Below are 27,527 nucleotides of genomic sequence, written 5' to 3' on the forward strand. Positions count from 1 at the left end.
AAATTAATACATTAATAAAAATATTTTTAAAATGAAATCAATAATACAGATGATGTGCTTCAAAGGACGCCATCAAAAAAAGTAAAAAGACAACAAAAGAGAAAATTTTTGCAAATCATATAAGACACTTGTATATACAATACAAAGAATTCTTACAATTCAATAATAAAAAGACAACCTAATTAAAAAATTGGCAAAGAACCTGAACAGACATGTCTTCAAAGAAGATATATAAATGATAAATGACCAATAAGTACATGAAAAGAAGTTCAGCATCCCTTTAGGGAAATGCAAATCAAAACCACAATGACACACCACATCACCCCCACTAGAATGGCTATAAACAGATAATAACCAGTGCTGGGGAAGATGAAGAGAAATCGGAACATTTATATGCTGCCAGTTGGAATATAAAATAGTGCAGCTGCTTTGGAACACAGTCCGGTTGTTCCTCAAAAGGTTAAATGTAGTGTTACTCTATGACCTGGCTCTTCTGCTTCTCAGTATATACCAAAGAGAAGTGAAAACTCATGTCACACAAAAACTCAGACACGGATGATCACAGCAGCATTACTCCTAATAGCCGAAAAATGGAAACAACCCAAGTGCCCATCACATGATGAATGGATAGATATCAAGAGGTATATCCAAACAATGGAATATTATTCCTCAACATAAAGAAATGAAGTAATGACATGTGCTACAGCATGGATGGACCTTGAAAACATTATGTCAAATGAGAGAAGGGTGACATACTGCATCACTCAATTCATGAGAAATGTCCAGAAAACACAGGTCTAGAGAGAGAGAAGCAGAGGTGGGGTGGGAATGAGGAGGAACTGCCAATCACTAGGAGGTGCCTTTTGGGGTGAAAAATTTAGAACGTGAAAATATTCTCAAAGTGATTAAGGGGGAGGATGCACACCTCTGTAACTGTATTAAAAGTCACTAAAACGTACGCTTTAAAAAAAAATAATAGCTACCTTTTTCAGACACCATGCTAGTAGGCACTTTATATACATTATCTTGAATCCTCACAATAGCTCTGAAATATACAATTCTTATTTATAGATGAGGAAAATAGGACTTAGAAAGAATAAGCGATTTGCCCAATCACTTCGCCAGAAAATGTTGAAACCAGCATGCAAATATAAATCAAAATTACCAAGAGAGAGATCTTTCCTCATATATTATGCAAATAGAGATCATTATACAACAGAGTGGTGTGAGTTGTACAATAACATTAAAACATTATTACCTACATACAGCTTACATCTATAATTAATTGGCAACAGATAAATTTCCCCCCTTTTTGTTCTCCTCTCTCTCTCTCTTTCTCTCTCTCTCACTTGCTTTTTATTTCCTCCTGCCAAGGGGTGCTGGTGAAGGGCTGAATTCAAGAAAAATAGGTTCCTTAGAGGACAGATAATGAAAGGTGATTCGGATGCCTTTTCTGTCATCATAATTCAAACACAATTTTTTTAACTGTTAGCATTTACTGAGGCCTACCATGTGCTGAAGCTATGCTAGATACTTTATATATGTTACCTCATGCAAAATTCCTTATCATGAGACGCTAAGGGGCTTCCACTTAAAAAATTCAAATCCTTGCTGGTTTTAATAATGGACTTTTTACTACTAATCTTCCTGTCCTTCATTTTTTTCCCCATTACTTCACACTATTACAAGCTAATCTTTAAGAAGCATAACAAAAACTCTGATCCTTGGAAAGCTATTAAAGAATAGCTGTCATCATAATAACCATGTAAGCAGAATATAAATATCTTAACCACAGATGTCTGACAAACATGTAGAATCTATTACATAATTCATACAATACTTGCCTCTGGAGTTCCTAGTGCTTTCACAGCAGTCAGATCAGAACCTGAGGAGAAAGTATTTTTCGCCCCGCGGACAATGAGACCTTTCCCCTCTGTCCAATTTTCCAACTCAATCACTTTTTCCAGAAGTTGTAGCATCATAACACCTGCCAGAGGGGAGGGGGAATCACAAACATGTAAAACATTGGACAAATAGAAATAATTTAGAAAATGTAAGGTGTCAAACGACTCAGGTCACAAATTTTACAAATATTTACTGAATGTTTATCAAATGCCTATCATGTTGGTACTAAAGAGCACATACAAAAGAGGTAAGCATGACAGTCTCTGCTTTAAAAGTTTACAATTTGTTAGTGATCTTCTCGCTCTCTCTCTCTAATTAAGAAGAGAAATAAATATGTTAGGTAGAAAAAATAATGCTGGCCCTGAGTATGAGAAGCCTATACCAGTAGTTAATCTTAAACTAATCTTTTTGACTTTGTAAAATAAACATAAGAGTTGAAACAGAACTTAAAGAATATCTGGTTGGGTGATTTTCAAACAAGGGCCTTGAGAGTTGCGTGGTACGGGGCTCATTCACCATCTCTCAATCCAACCAAACACCATCACCCAAATCAAAGCAGCTCTGCTTGTATTAGTTTTAAATATTAGGCATCAAATTAATACTTGTTTCCATCTGAATAAAAAGTTTTACCAATATAAACTATAAATTGTAGCTATTCAGGAGTAAGTTAAAACAAGTATTTATCTAGTCTAAATCTCTAGAGTAGTCTTACCTTTCTAATTTTTCCTAGACTAATATAAAAATTGGCTTTTATCCTCTGAACCAATTGAAGGTATGAAGCTGCACTGTCCAATAAAGTAGGCGCCACCCATATGTAGTCACTGAGCACTTGAAACATGGCTAGTCTAGAGATGTATAGTAGTGTAAACAGCTTTGGCAAGAAAGAGCTCTCTAGAGGAGACCCCTTTTGTCTTGTCACTAACCTTAAGCCAGGCACCCCCATTCTCTACTCATCTCTGGCCCTAACACAACTTTCAGATCTTCTGATCACATAATACATTGCCTAACCTGCTGGTTCTTTCCGTAGATCAAAGAAGCAGAAATGAAGGATAAGTAATTAACAGATGACCAGATCTCTTCCCTAGCTTCCCCTTAAGAAATCTCAAGACAAATCTGTGTGAACAAACTGTGTGAACAAGATAGCATCTAAAGAAAAATCACAAGAAGTCGACAAGCCCGTACACAAGGCTGCACACAGTGGGAGATGGCGATGATTCTGATCCCTTATCTCAACGACTAACTGAGATGACTTCCCCTTCTGCCTTTAAAACTTTCATGGCTGAGCAGAATCTTCAGAGGTGGTTTTTGGGATACTGAGTCCAACGTATCCCCAGACTGCCAGCACTCTGATTAAAAGCTACTTTCCTTTCTACCAACATTTGTCTCTTGAGTATTGCTTTATAGTGCAAGCAGCAGACCCAACTTGGTAACAGTACTGTAAAATACACACCAGATTTCAAAGACTTGGTATGGAAAAAAAAGAGGAAAATACCTCATTAATAATTTTTATATCAGTCATATGTTGAAATATTTTGAATACACTGGGTTAAATATGTTATTAAAATTAATTTTACCTTTCTTTTTCCTGTTTAAAAATATGGCTACTAGAAAATTTTAAATTACATATGTAGCTGACACTTGTGTCCTGCATTATATTTCTATTGGTTAACATTAATAGAGAGACATCTCTGAATTCTGCTGAGTATAAAGAAAAGCAATCTTGTGTTTAAAGGCCCACCTTGAATAATTTACAAAGTTTACAGTCTACTGAATTATGTCTACAGGTATGATTATATATAGACACAAGAAACTTTACTGGGATATTTTGGAACCCAATATTTCAAATGCTAATACAAAATATAATTCACGCCCCCTCCACAAAGTATATAACTGAGGGAGGTTGCCAAAATCACCTTGAAACATGAGTGCTGGGTAGTCAGCAAGGTTACTCATTAGCTCTTGTATAACACCATGATAGAATAATTCTAATTTGAGCTTTGGCAAAAAAATTACAAATTATCACAGGTCTCTTAAATATAAAATTCTTACATGCCAAGAGTGCTGCCTAGAAAATAGAAGGTATTTACCCATATCTCAGAGTTAAAAAAGGGGCAACAAGCAGACAAGTGCAGTGTTTTCACTGATTATTGGAATTACATGGTTAAAATGACAGTCTTATTTCAGTTCATAGCTAAATAACTTATTTTTTATTTTAGGCTTTTCTCTTTAGTTTTTAAAATCTTTGAAACATCCTTCCCTTTGTCTCCCAGTGACATTAGCTGAACACAAACAAATGAAGTTATTAAACAGTTAAAATTTCAATGGAAAAAATAATCAAGATGAATGTGATGGTTTCCTTTTTAACAACATCTGTATTCATGGATTTTTTTTTAAAACATTAACATATTCACAATTAGTAAAAAAATGTTTCTGGTTCATGTGATAGTTTTGTTTTTTCATGTTCTACAAAGAATACCATGACTTTCAAGAATTCTATCAACAGATTTAAGGATAAAAATCACATGATAGCTGGTTAGATTTAGCGTAATTTCTTAACTAACAAAAGAAAGATCTCTATACCTGAGAAGGCATTCTTTTTACTTGGATTGTTCAGAGTAAGAATGCCAATGCCACTGTCTTCCTTCTGAAGGTCAATGGATCCACCAGGAAACTGCTCAAGTTTTTTTTTCACTTCATCCTCATGGAAGCCCTGAGAGGTATTATAAAGTGACAACCCTATTTGATGCATCAGTTTTGTCTTTATAGGGATAGGTGATGTCTTCAAAAGACTTCTTGCCATTTCTGGAAAAGAGAGACAGGTATGCAGTAGTCCAGATAAACAGACTTTCCTAATACTATACGTTAATAGGTTTTAGTCAAAGACCTTTCTGTTTATCGAAAGGACTTTCCTACTTCTCTGAGAAATGTGTGTGATTGCTTCCCTTCCCCCTGCTTTTCAACCCAAACAATTCACAAAGTACATTATTTCAGGATATCACTGGGAGATGATGACAGTTACAGGGCATTTACTGAGACCCAACACACTAGAAGGGTTTAGAAAAATGTTGCTGTCCTATAGTTAGCACCATCTCCTGCCTTCAGGGAGTCTTCCTCCTGACAGTAGTTCTTCTTCCTCTAACTCTATATCTAAGAATAAATTCAGTCTAGAAGTCCCCTTGGAAACAATCTCTATGCAGAAATGCTACAGAGCAGTTCCATTCTCTAACAAAATTTATTCTTAGAATTATCCTTACCTTATGTAATGCTTTTATAGAAAAAGCTGGACAGGGTCCTGAGGAAAGTGGGGAAAGAAATAGGAATGTATGTGTATGGTTTCTGTGTTCCCCAAAGTTCTGTCATTCTTCTCGCTTTATATATCTCATCTCTGGGTAATCTATCTGCCCAAATGCTTTTTCACCGTATGTATTTTTGTTCACATAAAAATTACACTCAGAAAATTATACAAGTCACAAGTTACAGTTCAATGAATTTTCACAAGGTAAATACATTCAAGTAAATAGCACTCAGACCTTAGAAGGTCCACTTTTCATCGTGCCACTTTTCGGTCATGACTTTAAGTAAGGATAGCAACTATCTTGACTTCTAATACCCAAGATCAGCTTGCCTGCTATTGAACTTTATATAAATTGAAAAATATATATTCTTTTGTGTCTGGTTTCAACTATGTTTGTGACACCCATTACTATTATTATGTGTAATTAGATTCTAAATACTCCATTTTTTTCATTACTATATTTTATTATATAAATGTGGCACAATTCATCTATTCTAATATAAATAGACATATGGGTTGTTTCTGGTTTTTGGCATTACAAGTAGAGCTGCTATGAATATTTTAGTATCTGTCTTTTGGGTCAACATCTATGCATTTCTGTTGGCTATACCTAGAAATGGAATTACTGACTCAGGCAGCGGCTGGCTAAAACTGATTATTAAACATTGAAGAACTTCACAAGTTATTTTTTTAAACTTGAAGTTAACCATCATGAGAGTATTAGCAAACTCTATACCTCTCTCTCTCTCTCTCTCTCTCACACACACACACATACATACACAGAGCCATTTTCCAAGTACACCACTGGTCATAATGATCACATCTGTTCATTTATTCCACTTTAAAAGATACTGCCTAAGAGTTTTCACATCCATAGCTAGTGAATGTTCCAGTTGCCCCACAACCTTGTTATCACTTGCTAATGTCTTTTTTCCCCTTTCTTTCCATTTTAGGCATTCTAGAGAGTGGTATGTCATTGTGGTATCACTTTGCATTTCTATGATATCTAATGAAGTCAAGCTCCATTTTCATATGCTTATTTGTTATTTGCATGTCATCTTTTGTAAAGTGCCTCTTCAAGTTTTTTTGCCCATTTTTTTCTATTTATTTGCCTTTTTATTGCTAATTTGTCAGAATTCTTTTATTCACTTGCCTACAGTTTTTATTAAAACTCATACAACAACAAATCCTACATTTTCATCTTCAGCTGAGACCTTAAGCCTGTGTACTCCTAAATCAAACAAAAATCTGCTTCCTTAGGCCTCACCTCTAGATGTACCACAGGTTTCTCAAAATCACTGTTTAAAACCTGAACTCACCTTTAAAATCTATAACTATTTTATTCCTTCCCTTAACTATCCACAGTATCATCAACCCAGAAAGCCACAGTAGAAAACCCAACTTCCTTCCCTTCCTTCACTTCTCATATGCAACCTTATCTGTAACCTTTTTTATTTTTCCCATCCTTTATTTCTTCTACAACTAACATAGCTCAAACCTATGTATTCTGATGAGTACAGCGGTCACTAATTAGCTGCACATTACTCCTTAAAATTAGAGCTATCTTTCTACTGGATGTCCCTAGAAGCACAAATCTACATATACATTTTCAAAGAAACTGAAAAGATTTAAAATTGGGTGGCTTCTCAGGACTTGAACGTGAACCTAAAAAATGAAACTGAAGAGGATATAAAGTGATAAAGGTGGGATATTTTAGGCCTTACGGGAAATGGAAGGGGGGGACCTTCAAAAATATGTTTTTACTAATTAAAAAGTATGAAATAGTTATGAAAAAAAACAAAGATTTTGAAGGCTTCCTAAATTATCAACTAAATGTAAATATCAAGTTCTCTCAAGATTCTCTTAGCTAGCAGAAAAACTCTACACTAAAAATTTTAGGATTTATTGAGAAATGAGAAGCAATGGGGCTAGAAACAAATTAAACTAGCAAACACAACATTCTCATGACAAGATACATATATGCTCACAACTCCAGCCATGTGTATAAAAAACCCTCTCATCCCCAACCACTGTTCTTTCTTTTTCATCTCCCCTTTCACTATCCTTAGATTCAAGTTCAGTGATGAAAGTCTGTGGGAAAAATAAGGAAATATATCAAAATATATAATTCAAAAGTCTGGAAGCTTTCTTTGCTTTTTAAAAGACAAACTGCAAGAAACATAACGACTAGGTTAGCAATTAAGATAAATCTTTTAAAACAGGAGAGTATTCTTTATTGGATTATTCAAAGCAGATAATAGCTTCATACTAAGAATAAAATGGGTGAATAGTTTCCTTGCATAAAAGCCATTCAGTAAATTACATTACATGTAGGTTTTTATGGCCAAGAAATTCACAGGACTGGGGATCCTAGTATATAAATACATAAGCATATGATAAGAGCATTTGGTAAGATATAATTGGTAACAATCCAATTGGCATTTATTGAGCTCCTATTAGTGATCTCCCCTTTGCTAACTAGCTATTTCAGAGAGAAAAAAAAGTATTTTTACTCTCAAATTTTCAGTTTTATCAAAAAAACAAAATATGTACACACGAAGCAAAGATATTCAACTCTGACTGAAAATAGAACAAAATCCCTCCTTTTATTAAGCTCTATTAGAGACCTGCATCAAATTTAAAATATAGTCTTAACTTCACAAAAGGATTTTTTTCTCTTTACCAGTAAATTTTATCATGAAATCTAAGAATTTTCTATAGGCAGAAATGGATCCAAAGGCATTAAATCTGTGCAGAGGATTATGATACTTTATTTCCCTTCATTCTTTCCAACTTTTAACATTCTAAGTGGAAGTAAAACAAAAATCAAGCAACATCCTAGTTCTGCTGGGGAGTAACCAAAGGAAAAAGTAAACTCAGATCAGCTTTTCTTTGCAGTGTCTTGTGGCCAAAATATTGGCAGAGGGGGCTACCTTCAAAATACTCTCACCTTACATATTTTCAGAGTATCAGTTCTTCACCTGATTATGTTAGCGCTAATTTATTAGAATTAAAACTATACAGTCCCACTCCTCTCCCAAAACAAATCTATAGGAAAAAAAAAACACAAAACAGAAAATAGGGCCCACATTTCCATTTTACAAGTAAGGAAAGCTCACCTTTGTGAGAAGCTTTCCTCTAGAGAGTGACCAACTTACTTTCAAATTTTGAAACAGGAAATCTCTCAAAGTTCTTACCCTGCTTTTTCTCCAAATGAATACATTTATTTTTTAAAACACTGGTACTGCTGCCACTTTGGATTTTCTTTGTTCTGATCTCCCTCCTTCCCTCCTTTTCCTTTCTCCTGGGTTCTCCCTCTCCTCTCTCCTCCACTCCCCCCTCCCCCTCCACACACAGCTTGTGTGATACATGGAACCAGGGGCTGCCTTTATCTTGGGAAGGCACAGTAGGGCTCAGGGTGTTGCAGAAGTTGATCCCACAAGAAACCAAGCACCACACTCAAGAGAGCTGGAGAACTCAGGTTTATTGAGCCAGCGGCACCAGACAAGCTAACGCTCCAAAATTCTGGGCACCATTTTGGGCCAGTTTTCTCCTTTTATAGATTAAGACATACAGCTATAGTTGGTACTAACTGACTGGTTACACAGTTTCTATAAATTACAGGTGGTTACAGAACCTGGGGGGTTGCTAGGGGTTACAGGATGCGGGAGTTCAGACAAAGGTGAGCAGAGGCAGGAACCGTACATTTTATACTTACAGCAATCATTCCTATGCAATTATTAACAGGCAGGGTTCACATAGCAGGCCTAAAACGATAGATTTCAAATCTTCCTCATCATTCCGCCCTCTTGACACCCATAAAAGCTTTATAAGGTGTCAATTTCCAGGTCATCTGGGCCCGTAGGCTGATATCCCTTGGTCTTTGTCGAATTCCTCAAGCTTCCGCCGTGTGTAGACCAGTCAGCCCTGGAGTGACTGGAGCCGGGCTGAAGTTCCTAGGTTGGCTTGGCTGCTTTTGCAGGAAGATCCGAAGCGGCTGGCTTGGATGAGTTTCTGCAGTCCAGGTCTCTCACTCTTCCAGAGGCGCTGCTTTCTTCACCCAGGTGTGGTGGACCCACGATGTTATTCCTGTAATTTTAACAGCAGTAGGAGTCGCCAGGACGACCGTATGAGGGCCTGTCTAAACTCGCTGAAGTGGTTCCTTTTTCCCATCTTTTACCTATATCTCATCTCCTGGCTGATAGGGATGAACCCAATTGCCCAAAGGAATGGGAGTCCTTTCTAGGGTTTCTCGGGTCATATGGCAAAAGACCTTTCCCAGGGCCTGGAAGTGTCAAGACATCTCCAGGTCGGCTAGTTGTTAGGGGTCTCCCTTGAGTCTCCTTACCACGGGGGGGGGGGGGGGGGGGGGGGGGGGGCGGGGGGGGAGGGGGTCCCGTATAAGATTTCAAAGGGAGAATAGCCTGAGGACCTCGTGGTGCACCAGGCTCGGAGCAAGGCTAGAGGCAGCATGTCAATCCAGGGTAACTGGGTCTCCTGACAGAGTTTAGCTTACGTAGTTTTAAGAGTTCGATTCATGCGCTCCATTTTCCCTGAGCTTTGTGGCCTGTATGCAGCGTGAAGCTTCCATCAGCTCTCCTTCTCTTTAGTCCCTCCTTCACTTAAAGCCCACTGATCTTCTTCTCTGGTATACCTCGGGAACAGGGGCAATTCTGGTGCCAAGAGGACCTCAGAGATCGGTTCAGGGCCCAAAGTTGAACTCAGCTGGATCGCTGCCTCCTTGGCTGCCTGGTCAGCCAACCGATTTCCTTTGCTGACTGGATCAGTCCCTTTCTGGTGGCCTTTGCAATGGATGACTGCCACCTGGGAGGGCTTCCAAATTACCTCTAACAGCTGAAGGATTTCTTCTCTGTTTTTGATCCCTTTTACCCCTGTTGTTAGTAGTCCCTTTTCTCTATAGACGGCTCCATGAACATGCAGAGTAGCAAAGGCGCACCTTAAGTCTGTGTAGATGGTGACTCGCTTCCCTTCAGCGTGCCTCAGCGCCTGGATGAGTGCCCACAGCTCAGCCCACTGTGCTGACCATCCCTGTGGCAAAGGCTCAGCCTTTATTATCTCATCTGTTGCTGTTATGGCGTAGCCTGCTTTGTGTCGTCCTTCTTGGACAAAACTGCTTCTGTCAGTAAACAATTCCAGGTCTGGGTTCTGGAGGGGAGTGTCCGTCAGGTCTGGCCTGCTCGAGATTTCATCCAGGACCTCTTCGCAGTCGTGGTCGGGGGTTCCCGCCTCCGTAGGTAAGAAGGTAGCAGGATTTAGCGTCCGCACCGTCTCAAGGTGAACCCGTGGGTTTTTGCAGAGCAGTCTTTGATAGTGAGTCATTCTGGTGTTGGTCAGCCACTCATGTCCCTGGCTGTTCATCAGCGTGGTAACAGCATGGGGGACTTTTACATTTATATTCTGTCCCAGTGTAAGCTTGTCTGCTTCTCTGACCAGGACCACTGTAGCAGCTAATGCCCAGAGACGTGGTGGCCACCCTGCGGCCATAGGATCCAGTCGTTTAGACAGATATGCAACTGGGTGCTGCCATGGGCCAACTGTTTGCGTGAGGACCCCCAGTGCAGTATGATTTTTCTCATGCATGAAGAGGTTAAAGTCCCGTGTCACATCTGGGAGCCCTAATGCTGGAGCACTGGTTAAGAGTCTCTTTATTTCCTTGAAGGCTTTTTCTTGTTTAGGCCCCCACTCTAGGGGGTCCTTACCAGACCCTGCCGGGGCCTCGTACAGTGGCCTTGCAGTTTCAGAGAAACCCGGTATCCAGATCCGGCAGAATCTGGCAGCCCCGAGGAACTCATGGACTTCATTCCTGGTGCTCCGCCGAGGTATTGAGCAAATGGTTTGTTTTCTTTCATGTCCGAGTGCTCAATGTCCTCCTGATATGACAAACCCAAGGTACCTGACCTTTTGTTTGAAGATCTGTGCCTTTTTCCATGACACCTTGTACCCCGTGGTGGAGAGTAGGGCCAATAAGGCTTTGGTGCCTTTCCAGCAGTCCTCTTGGGTGGAACTGGCTAGCAACAGGTCATCTACATACTGGAGTAGGGTGCAGTTTAAAGTCTCTCTGGGGAAGGCAGCAGGATCTGTAGCCAGTGCTTCACCAAACAAGGTAGGCAAGTTTTTAAAGCCTTGTGGCAGTCGGGTCCAAGTCAACTGTGTCTTTCTCCTGGTGTGTGGGTCTTCCTGTTCAAAGGCAAACAAGGGCTGGCTGGCTGGCGATAACCGGAAGCAAAAGGCGGCGTCCTTGAGATCGAGGCAGGTGAACCAGCTCGTTTGTGCGGGTAAGAGGCTCAAGAGAGTATAAGGGTTCAGGACCACTGGACAGATGGTAATTACTGTGTTGTTGACGGCAGGAAGGTCCTGGATGGGGCGATAGTCATTTCCCCCAGGCTTCTTGACTGGGAGAAGCGGAGTGTTCCAGGGAGACTGACACTCGATCAGGATTCCGGCGTCATGCAGGCATTGGATGTGGTCTCGAATTCCCAAATGTGCCTCTCATGGTACTGGATGTTGCTTCTGCCTGACAGGAGTAGCTCCTGGCTTGAGTTACTACAATGGGTGCATGGGTCTTGGCCAAGCCTGGGGGCCCCTTTTCTGCCCAAATATCAGGGAACTCCTCTACTAGATTAGTTGGATTCTCCTGTTTCTCTCCTGGAGAGTAAAGACGCCATTCATCCTCCCTGGGCACGGTCACGGCCATTATCAGAGTCGGCTGACTTCCCAGGGTGAGACTTGCAGACTTCCCGGGAGCAAAGGTGACTTGCGCTCCTGGCTTCATTAACAAATCTCTGCCCAGTAAAGGGATGGGGCACTCTGGTAAATACAAAAATTCATGAGTCACCAAGTGGCCCCCAAGCTGACGTGAGCGGGCTCTACAGAACAAGCAAGCAGTTTTTTTTCCTGTGGCCCCAGTGATAGTTGCTGTTCGACCTGTAAGGAGAGCCACAGGTGTAGTCACCACCGAGTGTTCTGCTCCAGTGTCTACCATAAAAGTCATTGATTGGCCCCCAATTTTCATTGTAACCGTTGGTTCTCAGGGGCCCAGAGTCAGGGAGCCTGGTTTCCCCTATTCTGACTCTGCCCCAGCTAGGCCAATAAGGTCTTGGCCAACTGGCTCAAGCTGATATCCTTCTACGCTGGGTGGGTTGAACTTTCTTGGGCCTTCAGTTGCCCCTCTGCGGTGAGGACATTCATTTTTCCAGTGCCCGGTTTCTTTGCAATAAGCACACTGGTTACGATGTAGCGGTGGTCTCTTTTTGGTTTCTCCTTTCCAAGGGGGTGCAGTCTGCTTTATTGGGCCTGGATTTCCCAGCGTGGCGGCCAGCAGGGACACCTTCTGTTTCACACGCTTGTCAGCCATCTTCTGGGCTTCTCGGTCTCGATTCACAAACACCTTGTTTGCAACCTCCAGCAACTGAGTGGCATTCATTCCAGCAAAGTCCTCAAGTTTTTGGAGCTTTCGGCAGATATCAGCATGAGACTGGGCCACGAATGCCGCATTAACCATACGCTGATTTTCTTGTGCCTCTGGGTCAAAAGGGGTGTATACTTGGAATGCCTCACAGATCAGTCATTGCTTGTGGTTTCTCTGAGTAGGATGAGGTATGGTGTTTCCAGCTGAGGGGGTCGGTAATACAGAAGGGCTGATAATAAAGGACCGGGTGTCCTGGCTGGATGGAGCCATCCTCATTGACCTGAGGAGGGCCTCGGGTCTCTCGCAAGGGCATCTGCAGGGCTGTGGGCTGCTGTGCTGCTTGGCTGGCTGAGCGAAGCCGCCGTGGGCTTAGAGCGGGCTCTGGATTTGCAGGCGGTGGAGACACAGAGGGCAGAGGGCTGTCTGGTAATGAATGAGGTGGCTGAATGGGAGCTGGTGGAGTTGTTGGTATGTAAGGTGGAGGTGGGGGGCGGGGGGTCCTCTTCAGGATTCCCTTGGTAGATAACCCTGGCTGGCTTTTCTCTGCTTTTTCTTGGGACTGTTTGAGCTACTAAGACCCTACATTGTCCCTGCCTATTCACACAGAACCGAACCCAGGGAGGCAGCTAAACAGCAATTTGTAACCAGGAATCTATGTATGGAAACTGCTCTGTGTGTCCAGGGGTCCCTGTCACCACTCGGTATACTGCTCTAACTGTAGGGAAGTCCAGGGTACCCTCTGCAGGCCATCCCACCCTGAAGGCGGGTCATTCCAGCTCGCACAGCGCGTGGAGCTTTCCCGCGGTCATCTTAACCCCATAGTCTCCGGAGAAGCCTTTCTTAAAGTTTTGGTTTTTTTTTTTTGCATACAATCTAAAACAGCTGACTGTGAGGAATTTCCTCCCATGTTATTAAGTACAACTAAATTCTTTAAACAGGAGGGAGAAGGGGGAACTCAATATCCTGGCTCAGAAAGCAAGCTTAGGTAGGGGAGGATACTCCAAAGTTGTTGGGGCCCTAAAACAGAGGGCAATTATTTTCCTCCCTGTGTATCCCACCCTGTGTCGATGGCACAGAGACAAACAAGGATGGGTGCCCCCTCCAAAGAGGAGACCACTCAGATGCCCACCTGGCCGTGTCCCCGTGGGGAACTTAGGTGCCTCTTAGCTTTGGCGGGTGGTATAGAGTCCCAACTTAAATCTGTCCTCCAGAGACAGACACCGCCCTGAGCCGTATGAGGTCACCACGGAACCGCAGGTTAGGGCCCACTCGGACTCCGTAGCCACGAAGGCCGTGGAGCCACACAATCGCCCTGGAGCCACACAATCGCCCTGCAACCAGGACAAACCAGGGCGCTCACTCACACACACATTCACACCAGAGTTTATCGCAGTGCCTCCCTCCTCTGAGAAGGTCCCTAACTGGTGGGTGCCTCCCCACTCTGGGAAGGTCCCTAACTGGTGGGTGCCTCCCCACTCTGGGAAGGTCCCTAACTGGTGGTCTTCTTACTGAAGACCGTAGGAGGTGATCAAGCTCCTCTTCTGTCCGGAGACGGGACCTGACTGGGTTCAGTGCCCCGGGGTCTTACCTGGTTCTGGGTTGCAACTGTTCTGGATGAGTTGGTCCCTCTGTCTAATGAGTCCAGTTGGGGCTCGGCCGGCCAGAGAGTTAGAGCACCGGTCCGACAGAGAACCCGGAATACCATCAGGTGGCGCGCCTCCTCGTTCGTCTCGGACCTCCTTCACTCCGACTCAGCCGAGCCACCAGTCCGGCGGCTCAAGGGGCAGGTGTGGTTGGAATCTCGCTCAGGCCTCCAAAAATGTTGCAGAACTTGATCCCACGAGAAACCAAGCACCACACTCAGAGAGTTGGAGAACTCAGGTTTATTGACCCAGCGGCACCAGACAAGCTAACGCTCCAAAATTCTGGGCCCCATTTCGGGCCAGTTTTCTCCTTTTATAGATTAAGACATATAGCTACAGTTGGTACTGATTGGTTACACAGTTTCTATAAATTACAGGTGGTTACAGAACCTGGGGGTTGCTAAGGGCTACAGGACGGGCAGGAGTTGCTAGGGGTTACAGGACGTGGGAGTTCAGACAAAGGTGAGCAGAGGCAGGAACAGTACATTTTATACTTATAGCAATCATTCCTATGCAATTATTAACAGGCAGGGTTCACACTGCATGCCTCAAACGATAGATTTCAAATCTTCCTCATCAAGGGTTCCTTAGGCGTGCCTCTGGTCTAAGAAAAATAAGCTCTCAAGGTCACCTGCCAGATCAGTTCACCAAACTGAGAGGCCCACACAGAGAGAGTCAAACACAATATGATCAAGTTTGCTTTTGCCTAGAATATGCTCTAGGCATGTTTTGCCCCTGGGGATAAGTCATATATAGAAGAGACCACTCAATGGAAAATTTAGTTGGGGCAGAGGTCCTCTCCACATTGACCACGACTTCAATATAAAAGAACTGTGCCAAAGAAACAATGAGAACTTAGATGGCTATTTAAAAAAAAAAAAAATTGCCTATGTTTTCCACAGTATTCTGTTTAGGGAAAAGGATAGAGAGTTACACTAGAAAATAAGAAGGGGTAAGGCGTCTCAAATCATTAGCATTTTTAATTATTATGAGCAGATAACAGAATCAATAAACAATGTATCTTCTTTCATTGTAAGGAGTCTGTCTGTTCTGTCTTCATACACTTCCCCACCTCCAATATCCAAAACAAGGGCAATCAGTATAGACGTCATCAGATCTGTATCTCCTCACACTTAAATCATTACAAATTCAAATGTTTATGTTAACTAATATTTTTGCCTCCTTGGACATCTCTGATATGCTGATTTTTCAATAAAAACCTCAGGTACCCTTTCCTCTATTGATTCCACATTTATTTATCTTCCCCCCTCACACCTGTCCCCCTTCCACTAACTCTCCCTTCTTTTCTCTCCTCTCTTCATTTCCCCTTGTCTGTGCCACAGAGTAGTACCAGAGAAACTCAAGGGTACTGCTTAAGCCTATTAGGTGTGCTGACCTCAAGCTTAGGGATCCAATTCTTGACATCTGGTAATAGCCTATTACGATACTTTCACCCCAATTCTAAACTCAGAGGTTAAATTAGACAATAGCTGAGTGCTGAGAAGATGACAAGGTATAAACCACTATTAAAGTACCATACTATCTGAAAGTACAAGTGAACAAACAAGGGCTGAGATCCTGGTCTTTTATAAGCATGTAGTTAAGCAATCGGCATTTTGGATTTGTTCCAGGATCAGAGGCAACAAAAAAGTTCTGAGGCATTTTTTATTTTATAAATTTTCTTCAGGAAAAAAAACGTATGTTTAAAACTTGTCATGCAGGATGCTCTGCTGTCCTACCACAAGCAGATTCAGCCTAGCCGAATAAGCTCACAACCATGCCATGGGAAAGTGAGAGAGAGCCCTGTGCCCATCTGAGATCAAAGGCTTCATTTCTCCATTTTTTTTTAAAGCATTTCAAAGGTGATCAAATAGTTCCCCGCTCTGCACAGGAACTAAGCTAGCGGTTCTCTAAGAAGCCATAACCCGTTTTACCAGATGCTGAAATTGCTAAATCTAGAAAATAAACACAAATGCATACTTAACAAGAAAACAATCGGCTTAATGCAGGGAGTAAACAACAAAAAATCAGAACTACTCTACTTTAGACTGTCAGTATATGACTGTTTTTCATATTTTAGTTTGGTTTTAGGCTGTCATTTATTAACCTAGCTTTCCAGTTTCATTACATGCCACACATACCCTTCTTCCTCCCAACCGAAATGAACTTCTTTCAGTTTTTCAAATCCTTCAGGCATTCTCTTCATTCCCAGCCTCTGAATATGCGACTCCCCCACCCATTACTTTTTTCTTCCTCAGAGTAACTCCAAGGCATCTCCTTTAACACTCTAAACTATACAAAATACTCTTATTATCTGTTGCCATAATATTTATATCCTTTATTAACCCTCCACTCACACTTTCCTGTAATTACTTCTTTAACCAAATCTTCCCATTAGCTTCAGCTGCAAGAGGGCATCTGCAGTGCCTAGTACAGTACTTGACAAATAATATTTGCCAATAATAATTTGGCACACAAGGCTTGAGAATCCATGGTGCCATAAGAGGCTTAAGAATCTGCCCACAAACCAACTCCACCTACCCTGTTTATTATTCCCACCACTCACCCTGTTTCGGTTCCATTCTTCTTTGCAAGCTAATCTCTCTTCCTGGAATGCTGATCACTGCCTGTGCCCCAACTAATTAAGCTCTGTTCATCTTTCAGATCAGACCAATAAAATGTCATGAAAAGATCAGCTGTTTTATTACCATGCTTCTCCCTCCCCCAGCAGATTTCACAATTATATGTGTGTGTAACATTAAAAGGGTGACTAAGCCTCAAAAGAATTCTAAAATGAAAGAACATTTACCAAAAAGAAGTTGGTCATTTTCGTTGGTGAAAAGTTGGCTGCATGAAATAAATGATGCAAACTTTACTTAAGCAAGATACTTAATACACGTAATGAGAAGGACAATTACAGAGTTCCCAGGGAACATGACCTACTTACTGCTGAAATAAATTTTTAGGCCCGAGATGGAGCTGCTCCTGCCAGCGGTGCCACATCAGCAAACCGAAACTTAGACAACCTCCATTAGATAACTTTCTGTATAAAGGTTTTGTCCTTCCTGTGAGTACTCACTCACTTAGCATCTGGCCCAACCCCTTTGGAATTGGGCTGTTCCTATTGGAACTGTACTGGTATTTGACTTGCAGACTGTTTAGGAATTTTTCTTTTGTTCTAGGGGAAAACACCTGAGAAAAGGGATCCCAGAATCTAAATGTTGGAGTTCTCCCTTCCCCTTTCAGGGACGCTGGACGGTGTTATATTTAAAAATTACAGTACTTCCTCACACACATTTCAAAGAAAGAAAGAAAGACGTCTTCTGAGGTCTCACTTTCCCCTCCTCCAGTTTTCTTTGTCTCAGGCTCTGTTTCCAGTGCCAACTTTCTCCTTCCCTTTTCCAAGACAGGTACTAACACAGCTCAGATAGAGGAAGTCTCTAAAACAGGCCTTTTTTTAGGCCTTTTGAGAGATATCCACTCTTCTCTCCTTAGCTTCCTCTGCCCCCTACTCATTTATTAGGCCAAGACTTTCTTTAGAAAAGTATCATGCTGGGATTTCTTTCTCCCCCAAAAAAAAATAATAATTCTACAATTTGACAGTAGATAAATAAGCCTTCAAAGCGATAAACTCATTCCTTGTAATACCCCTATTTTACCTGTGAGAAAACCCAAGGCTAGGGATGGAGGTTTGTCCAGAACCTCTGAGCAATAAATAACACTGCTATCCTGGGGCACACTATTGTTCCCAACCCTGACCCCCTACTGATATCCATTCCTACTGAGATCAAATTTTTCGATACAGTCTTCTATTCTCTACTTTGTTATACTACACAGATAATCTGTTTTTCTGTCCCACCCCCCTTCTCAAATTTCTTCACAGGAAGACAGCATCCACCTGTTAAAATGTCTGGCCTTAAGGAGATGCAAGATCTCCAAAAAACATGTGCTCAAACTCAGGTTCAATATTTAGGGCATGTCTAATGCTTCATGAAGCTTTTGTGAGTAATGTAAATATAAATGTTGGGGACAAATAATTCAGATAGATGAAAATGGGATAAGAGTTTTTAGGTGCAACAATTGTGTTTTATGATATGTGTGCCTAAAAATAGTAGCATACCCAAATCTTTTGGGGTAACTTAAAATTCTAGAGTTTTGCTAAGATAAATTACATGACGGAATTTTACTGAATGTCTAGATCATTCTCCAAACATAATAAATCACTAAAACATTCATTACTGAAAATAGATTTACTGACTTCTGTCTTTAGTAACAATGTCTTGTGGTACACTGAAAGACTGTACTATTTAAAAGGGCATATGCCTTTGGAAACTAGAAAATACATTCATAAATTTGCTTGTCTAAAATTGCTTACTTCTTAGTTTCACTAGAAATCAAAGATTCAAAGAGTTATGTACTCTGATTACTAAATATGATTAAAGCTACTAGAACTGATAAGGAAAACATCTCCGTATGCAAAGAAAGTAGTTTTGTCCTAAAGCAAAACAGTCACCAGAATAAAAAGAAAAAGATAAGACAAAATCTGAATGTAAAAATTGTAGAAGGGTTTGTGAAACAAGAATCTTTTGAAAGAAATTTTATATACAATGAAGTAGGATAAGATTAAATATAGTTGCTATAAGGGTTTTTTAAATAAGCTTTAATATCAATAGTGTACTTATGTAAAACTGGAACTTAATTTTCTTTCATCTGCTAAAAGGACAAAGTTTGCTTGGGCTATTGGTCTGCTCCTGATAAGAGACTGTGAAAGGTCTTTCGTTACCTTTTTGTGTGTGGTTTTGTTGTTGTTGTTGTTTTTAATATACAATTGGATTTTTTTTTCTTATTAGTAATGTATATATGACAATCCCAATCTCCCAATTCATCCTACCCCAACACTTTTTTGTGTTTTACCAAAATTATTTCCTGTGCTTTATGTTAAAAGCTGTCTTTTTTATAAAGAAGAGCTAAGGGTTTGGTTCTGGTTTTTTGTTTTTGCTTTTTGTTTTGCAGCTATGTAAGCTTCTCTGTGTCTTTTGAAATCTTTTTGTCATTTTGATTAAATAGATACTTAGTGTTTTTGTAATCTTCTGTAATCATATTTGGTCAAATGCCCAAAACCTTTTGATATTTTTGAAAAACTTCCCTAAAATCAAACTCTAAATTAAGTCTTTTTGACCTGAAAATAACTTTGGGAATCTCCAGATGGCCCCTGGAACTTCTCAAAGGACTTGGTCTCTCTTCTTACAAAAAGGGAGATGTTAATTAGGTTTATTTGATATGTCAAATTATATGGGAAGCTTTGTCAAATAAATGATAAACTTTCTTAGGTTATGTTGTATACGTGAATGTTATTAAAATAAACGTTCTAGAGATTGTATGAAAGTTCCTACGATTCTGATGTGTCCTGGTATAATGTTAATAGCCATGATTTTAAAGATGTAGTCACAGAAATGACCAAACTGACTTGTCAATTACATTATAATGAAACTTCATCAGATCTTTAATCATTACTATTTTTAAGTCTTTTGTTATCTATAGACAGTTATTGTTTTACTCTGGTGCTTTTGAAAATATGCTTTATCTTCAAAGAAATTCATTAGAAAAGATCCTGACAAATAATCTAGAATGCAGGTGTTAGAAAACTTTAAGATATTATATAGAACTATGTTTAAAGGACCCTTTTTGTCCTCTCCTTTAAGAAAATGTATCTTTACAACAACAAAGGTTAAAACATTTATTTTTTTCTCCCTTCCTGATCCCTCCAGAATTCAAAAACTTAAGTTTTTTTTTCATGAAAATATGTGCATGTGCATAAAGTCAATGAGAATCTGTTCTCCTCATAACAAGACAGAATTGGAAATACTGGCTATATTACCAAGGCTTCTGGCTGATTATCATAGTCAAGAAAGAAGTACACAGACTCAGATATGACCAAAGAGCTTTAAGGAACTTCTCAAAAAATATATAAATAAATAAATCAGCCTGGTATCCGGCTTACAAGGTTCCAGCAAAACAATTTTGAAAAAGAATAGTGGCCAATCACTATTCTTGCTAAATTTATGTAAATAATCAAGCCAAGTTTAACACCAACAAATTAGTTTTACTATGATCATCTTTGATAGAAGTGAGGATAATCATGGAGAGAAAAATCACGTTTGCACTTACGTAGCCATTAAGTTTCTAGTCTTATCAATTATCTTCAAGGTTTTGTTATATATCTGTATACCAGACTGCATCTTAAATTCTTTTAGTTTCCTTATTTATTTGGCTACTCCTCCCCAAACTAATGTTTTCAATTTTGCTTCCACTTTTCTGATTTGAAATCAGTAAGAACAAAGACTGCCCTTGAATCTCCTTGGAAGGACTATACCAGGTCCTCCTCACTACTTAGAAGGCAGCCAAATTCAGGGACTAAAACCTTGAGTACACATCTGACAGCTAAAGAAGACAGCACCTGACGTGGTCCTGTACAAACACTGGAAGCCTCCAAATCAAAATGACTAGGCAGAGAAAGAGCTGACTAATGAGGCAGACACCTTTCCAAAGATGACCTGACCAGGTCTGTATACCCTTTTTCTCACTGTTGCTCTTTTGTTCCTTCTCTCTCTCTTTCACGGAAAGGTAATGCCCTTGTTTGTATTTCCCAAATCCGTGTGAAAGGGGGAAACCTCTTCTTTTGCTTATGGTCTTTCAGAAACTGCTTCATCATGACCCCAGGACAAATTAATCTCTTCACTTGCATTTTTTTTCCCCTTAAGTTAAAAGGTTCAGAATTCACTGAAGTCTTTCATGTCAACTAGTAATTGTTTCTGGATTCTTATCTAGATTCATGGTATCTGAACTTGCAACCTTACAGGCGGCATTATTGGATAACATTTGGTTCTAAACAATTCTTTTGGGATGACAATACTACTTCAGTATGTCTTTGAAGTTCTGCTATCTTGGCAAAGAACTCATCAGCTATTGCTTCCTGTTTATTCCTGCAACTGTCTTCCCAACATGCTCAGTTAATTCTTTCAGTTTGAGTGTGCTGTTGCTGTATTCACTGTTCTATTTTCTCTTCAATACAAAACAGAAGCCTCCCATTGATCAACTTTACTACACCTTCATGGCCACCTTGCAGGGGAACTTCCAGGAGGCATACATGACTCCAGATTTGCCTCTGTAGGAAGGGCCTTTTTCCCCTGGGTTTGAGAAAGTGCCAAAGAAAACATAATTGTTCCTTGAATATGAGCTCAGGTTTCCAATCTGTGCACTTTCCCTCCAAGGTGGGACACAGCACTCAGGAAAAGTCCTTCCTGGCACCAAGGGCCACTGAAACTGGAAAACCTGACTCCTGATCAGTGATGCTTTCAGAAAAAGGCACAAAATGTCAAACTGAATAAAGGAAACCTCATTTAAAATAGTTGGGAGCCCAGATGGGGAAACCCTCACGCACTACCACAGGAAGCATCAATTACTCCACGTTAATTACATACTCCAACAGGAAAGCATCATTTACAGACCTAGTAGGAGGGAAGAGTCCCTGTTTATCCAGCAACTTAGCCGAGGAGAAACCATCACCACCTGAACTCTCACTTTCTAACAAGGGGCTTTCTTCAAAACAACCCCTCCCTACTTCCTCCTTTTTCTCTCTAACATAATGGGCCTCACCTTTGTTTGCTGAACGTAATTACTTACGGCTTTTGCTATAGTTCGCTTGTCCCGAATTGCCATTCCTCTGCTATCCCCAAATAAGATCATTTTAATGGTAAAATAACTGGCTGTTTTATTTTTACCTTAAAAGCTTCATGCCTTCCACCTTATTTTGCATTTCTCCAAAAGGAGACTGCCCACTTCATGAGTGTGAACTTAAATTGTAGCACCTAAATTATTTTCTTTCATCATTTGTTTAACACTGTTGAGAACAGGGCCTGGAAAGTATTCAGCATTTAAGTCAGTGCACTGAAATCATGCCTCTCTATTCTTCTGAAAACGTTTATATCAGCTATTTCTCCACTTTCCCAGGTAATTTCGACTCATCTTTTCCCATCACCCTCCCTCACCTGGCAAAGGGCTCTGCGTTGCTCGGCTCTGCGTCCCCACGCCCAACAGAGGGCAGTGGGCCTGCGGGGCGGCTTCACGCGGCGCGCGCGGCCGAACTCCGGCGGGTCCCCGTCTGGAATTCCTGTGGAGAAGCGCTAAAGTCCGTTACACAGCGACAGCTACCAGGTAGGGTTCTCTCCTAGATGGTGCGTAAAGTGCAGCCGCTCCGGCCACAAAGCTAAGGAGACCCCAGCGCGGCCGACTTTTTCTTTCGCCGCGCCGTGCCCCACTTCCGCTCCGCGCGGGTCCGCTTACGTTTCCCCGCCCCCAGCCCCGCCGCGCCCCGCCCACGCCGCGCCGGCGCCTTGTACTTCCCGCCGCGCCGGCAGCTGTGTACTTCCCGGCGCGCCCTTTCTTCACGTACGCGGCCGCTCTTTCTGCCGGCGCACTAAAGGCCCAGAGAGCCCGCCGCCGGCGCGTAGCGCCCCTTTCTCGGCCTGGCGTCGGCCCTCGTGTCGTGAGCGAGCCCTGAAGGCGGGCTCCGGGCCTCCGAGCTTCGCGACACAGGGCCGCGGCTGGTGCCCGGAAGCCCCGCAAGCCTGCGCCTTTTCAGGCACCTGTGTAAACCTGGAAAGGGTGAAGGAGAAGGAAGCCGGTTTAGGAGAATTTCGAAAGGGAAGGGGAGAGAAAGTTATCAAGGCTGTGCCTTCTTAAACATATCTTCTGTGTTGAGTGGGGAGAGGCGTTTTCGTGTTTTGTTTTTGTTGTATTTTTTTTGGTTTTTGGCCAGATACCATGTGCACCGCGTGCAATAGCGTCTTGTAACGCTCAACAAGCTTAAAATTCTTTGCCAATCGGAAGTGCTTTGGAAGGTAGCTAGAAAGGTGCTTAGGAGTTTGGAGGAAGGGGAACACGTTTGGCAACTAGTGAAGATTCGTGACATTTAGGCATTTCAGTGCTTTGACCAATACGCTGATAAACAAGCATTTCTTTTCTCAAATCGCACTCCACGCACGGAAGTGCCTCTTCACCCACAGCTGTGTCAGTGGTGGTGGGCAGTGAGCCTAAGTAACGAATTCTGTTGCTGCTTACTTGAATTTCATGTTGAAATTCCCTTGCATACACCCCCTACACACACGTACGTTTGTAATTAGCCTCGATAAATTGGAATCTACTTTGAGGCTAAACAACAAAAAGAATTTATTTAAGGGTCCTCAGAGGACAGGAAGGTGGGAGCTGGGAAGGCTGAAACCAGGGTATCTGATACTTGCTTCCCATATCCTGCAGAAAATGTTTTCAATTCCAAGACCTATATTCCCTATTGCAACTTAAGATATCAATGCATTAACATTTCATTTTAAATTTGTTTTCTAATGGGAGTAAGGGATGAAGTGGTGCTGGCCTTAAAAACAGCAGGGGCAGGCTGGCCTATGAGAGTTTCCTATTGAGGTTTTAGAAATGCAAACACCTGCCCGCCCCCCTACCCCACCCTCCCCTGCCTGGTTCATTGGTGTGGAGTGGGGCATAACTTGGAAAGTTTGGAAGTAGGTCAGTGGTCAAACTGCTCCTCTGGGCTTTGGAAGTGCCCAAGCCCCACCGGGGAAGGCTGAGTGCCTCCCCCCTGCTCAGAGTCACTCCCAGTTTTTCTACTAGATACAAGGAATTTCTGCATCTGATTTCATTTGGGAAAGGTTCCCACTTTAAAAAAAAAAATTGAAAACCACTGAATCTGTTATCCACAGGATTCCCCAAGCTGCCATCCTACAAATGGGTTTGTTTAGCTGGTGGAAGAAGAGCCAGTGGTACAGGAGAATGCTTCCCATGGAGATGGGGCTGTCATATGGAAGGAGGGGACAGATTCATTTTGTGTGGACCCAGGTCAGACTCAGGCCAAATGACCAAGGGGCCATGAGCACAGTTTCCTGAAAGGATGCACCTAGAGGTCAGGGACAGAAATGTAAGCGAAAGCAGGCTCTTCATTGTGTGGGGGAGCTGATCTCACCCTCCAGGCACCCTTTCTGAAGCCCAAGATCCTGAGAGTTCCTGTTTATTTTTTGCAGTCCTATTTTTTGTTTTCCAATAGTGTTCTGGTTGCTCATCTCTATGTATAGCATTTTAATGTACATTTACGTACAATGTAGTGTAAAAATATGTTTTACTACAATAACCATTGTGCCAAACCACAAACTAGAAAGTTAACGCGCTGTGATATTAGCATGTCAGTGTTTAGTGCACCTTTAACTGCTGGCTCAATTTGCAGATATTGGATGGCTATTTCTTTAATCATTTGAGTTTTCATAAAATACATATCCAGTTATTCTTCCCCTCCTTCAGGTAACTCACTGGTAAACTCACTGTTAAACTGCCGTTCTTCCTTTTACTCCATCTCATGTTCTGCAGTCAAGACTTGCAGTATCTGCTCTGAGAGAGTGACTCAAATAGCTTTCAGTCTTGAGGCACATAAAATTTTATGTCACAATTACTTTTTTTTGTGTGTGTGTTTTTATAACAATTCCAAAAGGCTTTTTGGAACCTTAAAAAGTATTTTGACCCAACTTTATATCTGGATAGGTCACCATTCATCCCTTTCTAAAGAGTTTGACTGTCCAAGAAAAACCCAATCGAGCGATTAAAGTAGATATTTTTATTAAATATGAAAGGCATTGAGTGGCTATAACTTGTTACTTTGTGATTTTCTGCTCTCCTCTGTCTCTTCCATGCCTTTCCCCCCCTCTCTCTCTCTTTCTGACACTTCCTCACTTCCTAGATAGTAAGAGATATTCCTACCCATCTATTTTTAAGAGTGTAATTCTCTATTGGCATTAGAAAAAAATAACTATTTTTTCTGTTTAGGCATATGTTACTGTGCACATAGGAAAATTTTAAAAAACAACAAAAACCTTCCCTACTCCCATCACACAGAGATAACTGCTAATATTTGAGCATATTCTAAAAATATAAATCGATATAGTCTAAAGCAACATCTATATCTGATGACCATGTATATGTATATACAAGGGTGAGTCAAAAATTATCCACACTGTAGAAATTGTACAGCCAGAGTGCGGGTAATTTTTGACTCACTCCTGTGTGTGTGTGTGTGTGTGTGTGTTTGTGTGTGTGTAATATAAAGGAATATTATTCAGCCATAAGAAAGAAGGGAGGTCCTGCCATTTGCTACAATATGACTGGATCTTTGGGGCATTATGGTAAGTGAAGTAAGTCAGACAAAGATAAATACTGTATGATATCACTCATTTGTGAAATCTAAGAAAGCCAAAGTCATAGAAAAAAAGCCAAAGTCATAGAAACCAAGATTAGAAAGGTGATTACTGGGGGATGGGGAAAATGGGAAGATATTGGTCAAAAGGTACAGAATTTAAATTACGTAGAAGGAATAAATCCTGGAGATCTGATGTATATAGCATGATAACTATAGCTAGTAATACTGTATTGTATATTTGAAATTTGCTAAGAGAGTAGATCTTAAGTGCTCTCACCCCCCCCAACACACACACAGAGTAACTGTGAAGTTATGATTATGTTCATTAGCTTGATTGTGGTAATCATATCACAGTGTATACATATACCAAAGCATCACATTGTATACATTAAGTATATACAATTTTGTTTGTTAATTATACTTCCATGAACTTGGCGGGGGTGGAGGAAGTGGGATAATGACAACTCCAACTATTACTGTTAAATTTGTTTTTCTGTTTCTCCCTTCAATTTTGTAAATTTTTCCTGTATTTTGTGGCTCTAACTTTAGGTAAACACGTGGTTATGAATGTTTTATCTTCCTAAGGGTGACACATCATTTTTAAAGTCCCTGTCTCGTAAAAGTCCAGTTTGTCTTATATTTTACCCTTGTTTTCTGTCTCGTTTCTTTTTTTCCTTTATTTTTCCTTCACATTTTAGTTTTGCATTAATGAATGTTTTCTCTTGTTACATTTTTTTTTCCTTTTACGGTTTTTTCATTATTTGGGGGTTATTTTCTTAGCGGTTGTTCTGGGGTTTGCCATGTACATCTTACCTTATCAGAGTCTACTTCAGATTTATACTAACTTAATTCCCATAACATATAGAAATGTTTCTCCTATCTAGTTCTTTTTTCTGCCTTCTGGTTCCATTATTATTATACATATTACATCTATAAATGTTTTATACCTCACAGTACATTGTTATGTGTTAATTTATATAGTTGTATGTCTTTTAAAGAAACTGAGAGAAGAAAAGAGCAAATATATTTATAACACTTATTATATTAATCTTATTTATGGTTCTCTTCAAGATTTGAGTTGACCATCTAGTGTCATAGCCTTATTCCAGTACAGCTTTGCTCCCACCAGTCTCCTCTGTGCTATTATTGGCAAATATATTTCTATATGTTACAGACCTGCTTATATACATGTTGTTTAGTTGCTTTTTAAGTCAACTAAGAGAAGAAAAGAGAAGCAATACACATTCAGTGTTTTATCATTACATAACTTTCCTTATCCGTATTTTTGTCTTTTCTTTTTTTCATATGGTTTCCAACTGCTGTGTCTAAGGTCACTTGCTTTCAACCTGAAGAAGTTCCCCTGGTATTTCTTGTTAGTTGGATTTACTTACAATGAATTTTTTTCAGTTTTTGTTTATCTGACATTCTCTTTATTACAGCTCCATTGTGCTGCTTTCAAATTTTTCTCTTTAGACAAAGATGTCTTAGGCAAAAATGTCTTTGAACATTTAACTGTCATGTTTCTGGGTAGCTCTCTTTCTGCTTTACCTGCTTGTAGTTTGTTGAGCCTCTTGGATGTGTAGATTGATTTTTTTATCAAATATGAGAAATTTTCATGATTTCCTGGGATAAGGTTTCATGGTTTTGCTTGTTTGCTTGCTTCTGTCTCCTTTCTCTGCTCTGGCAATCCTATTACATGTATGTTGGTGAGCGTAGTGATATTATGCATTTCTCTTAGGCTCTGTTCATTTTTCCTTCATTCGTTTTGTTCTGGTGTTTTTTGTTTTGTTTTGTTTTGTTTTTCTGTTTTTTTGGATTGTATAGTCTCTGTCAACATTTCTTTATATTTGCTGATTTTCTCTACTGCCAGTTCAATTCTCTGGTTGAGCCCTGTAGTGATTTTTCTTGTTTTGGTTATTGTATTTTCAATTTTAGAATTTCTATTTGTTTCCTTTTTGTAATTTCTTTCTCCTTTTTTGATATTCTCTCTTTGATGAGACATTA

At 40.7% G+C, this 27,527-nt stretch overlaps 1 protein-coding gene across 8 annotated transcripts in view; it reads right to left on the reverse strand.

The window, feature by feature from the left end:
* ECHDC1 (ethylmalonyl-CoA decarboxylase 1) overlaps nt 1–22,458 on the reverse strand; it is a 44,921-nt gene extending 22,463 nt beyond the window's left edge. Inside the window, exons 1-5 of one of the 8 annotated variants that reach the window (XM_057740371.1) lie at nt 22,321–22,458; nt 14,218–15,178; nt 8,919–9,289; nt 4,486–4,707; nt 1,845–1,987 (exon numbers count right to left, since the gene is read on the reverse strand). In XM_057740371.1, the coding sequence (XP_057596354.1) occupies nt 1,845–1,987; nt 4,486–4,705 (363 nt within the window). In that variant the 5' untranslated portion in view covers nt 4,706–4,707; nt 8,919–9,289; nt 14,218–15,178; nt 22,321–22,458. Of the gene's footprint in view, nt 1–1,844; nt 1,988–4,485; nt 4,708–8,918; nt 9,290–14,217; nt 15,179–16,838; nt 16,955–22,320 lie in introns of those variants that run through there. The other 7 variants (XM_057740370.1, XM_057740374.1, XM_057740373.1 and 4 more) reach the window with 7 other exon arrangements.
* Nucleotides 22,459–27,527: the final 5,069 nt, after the last annotated feature.

The sequence above is a fragment of the Hippopotamus amphibius genome, chromosome 6 (genome assembly GCF_030028045.1).
Source record: "Hippopotamus amphibius kiboko isolate mHipAmp2 chromosome 6, mHipAmp2.hap2, whole genome shotgun sequence".
In the NCBI taxonomy this organism is placed as follows: domain Eukaryota; kingdom Metazoa; phylum Chordata; class Mammalia; order Artiodactyla; family Hippopotamidae; genus Hippopotamus; species Hippopotamus amphibius.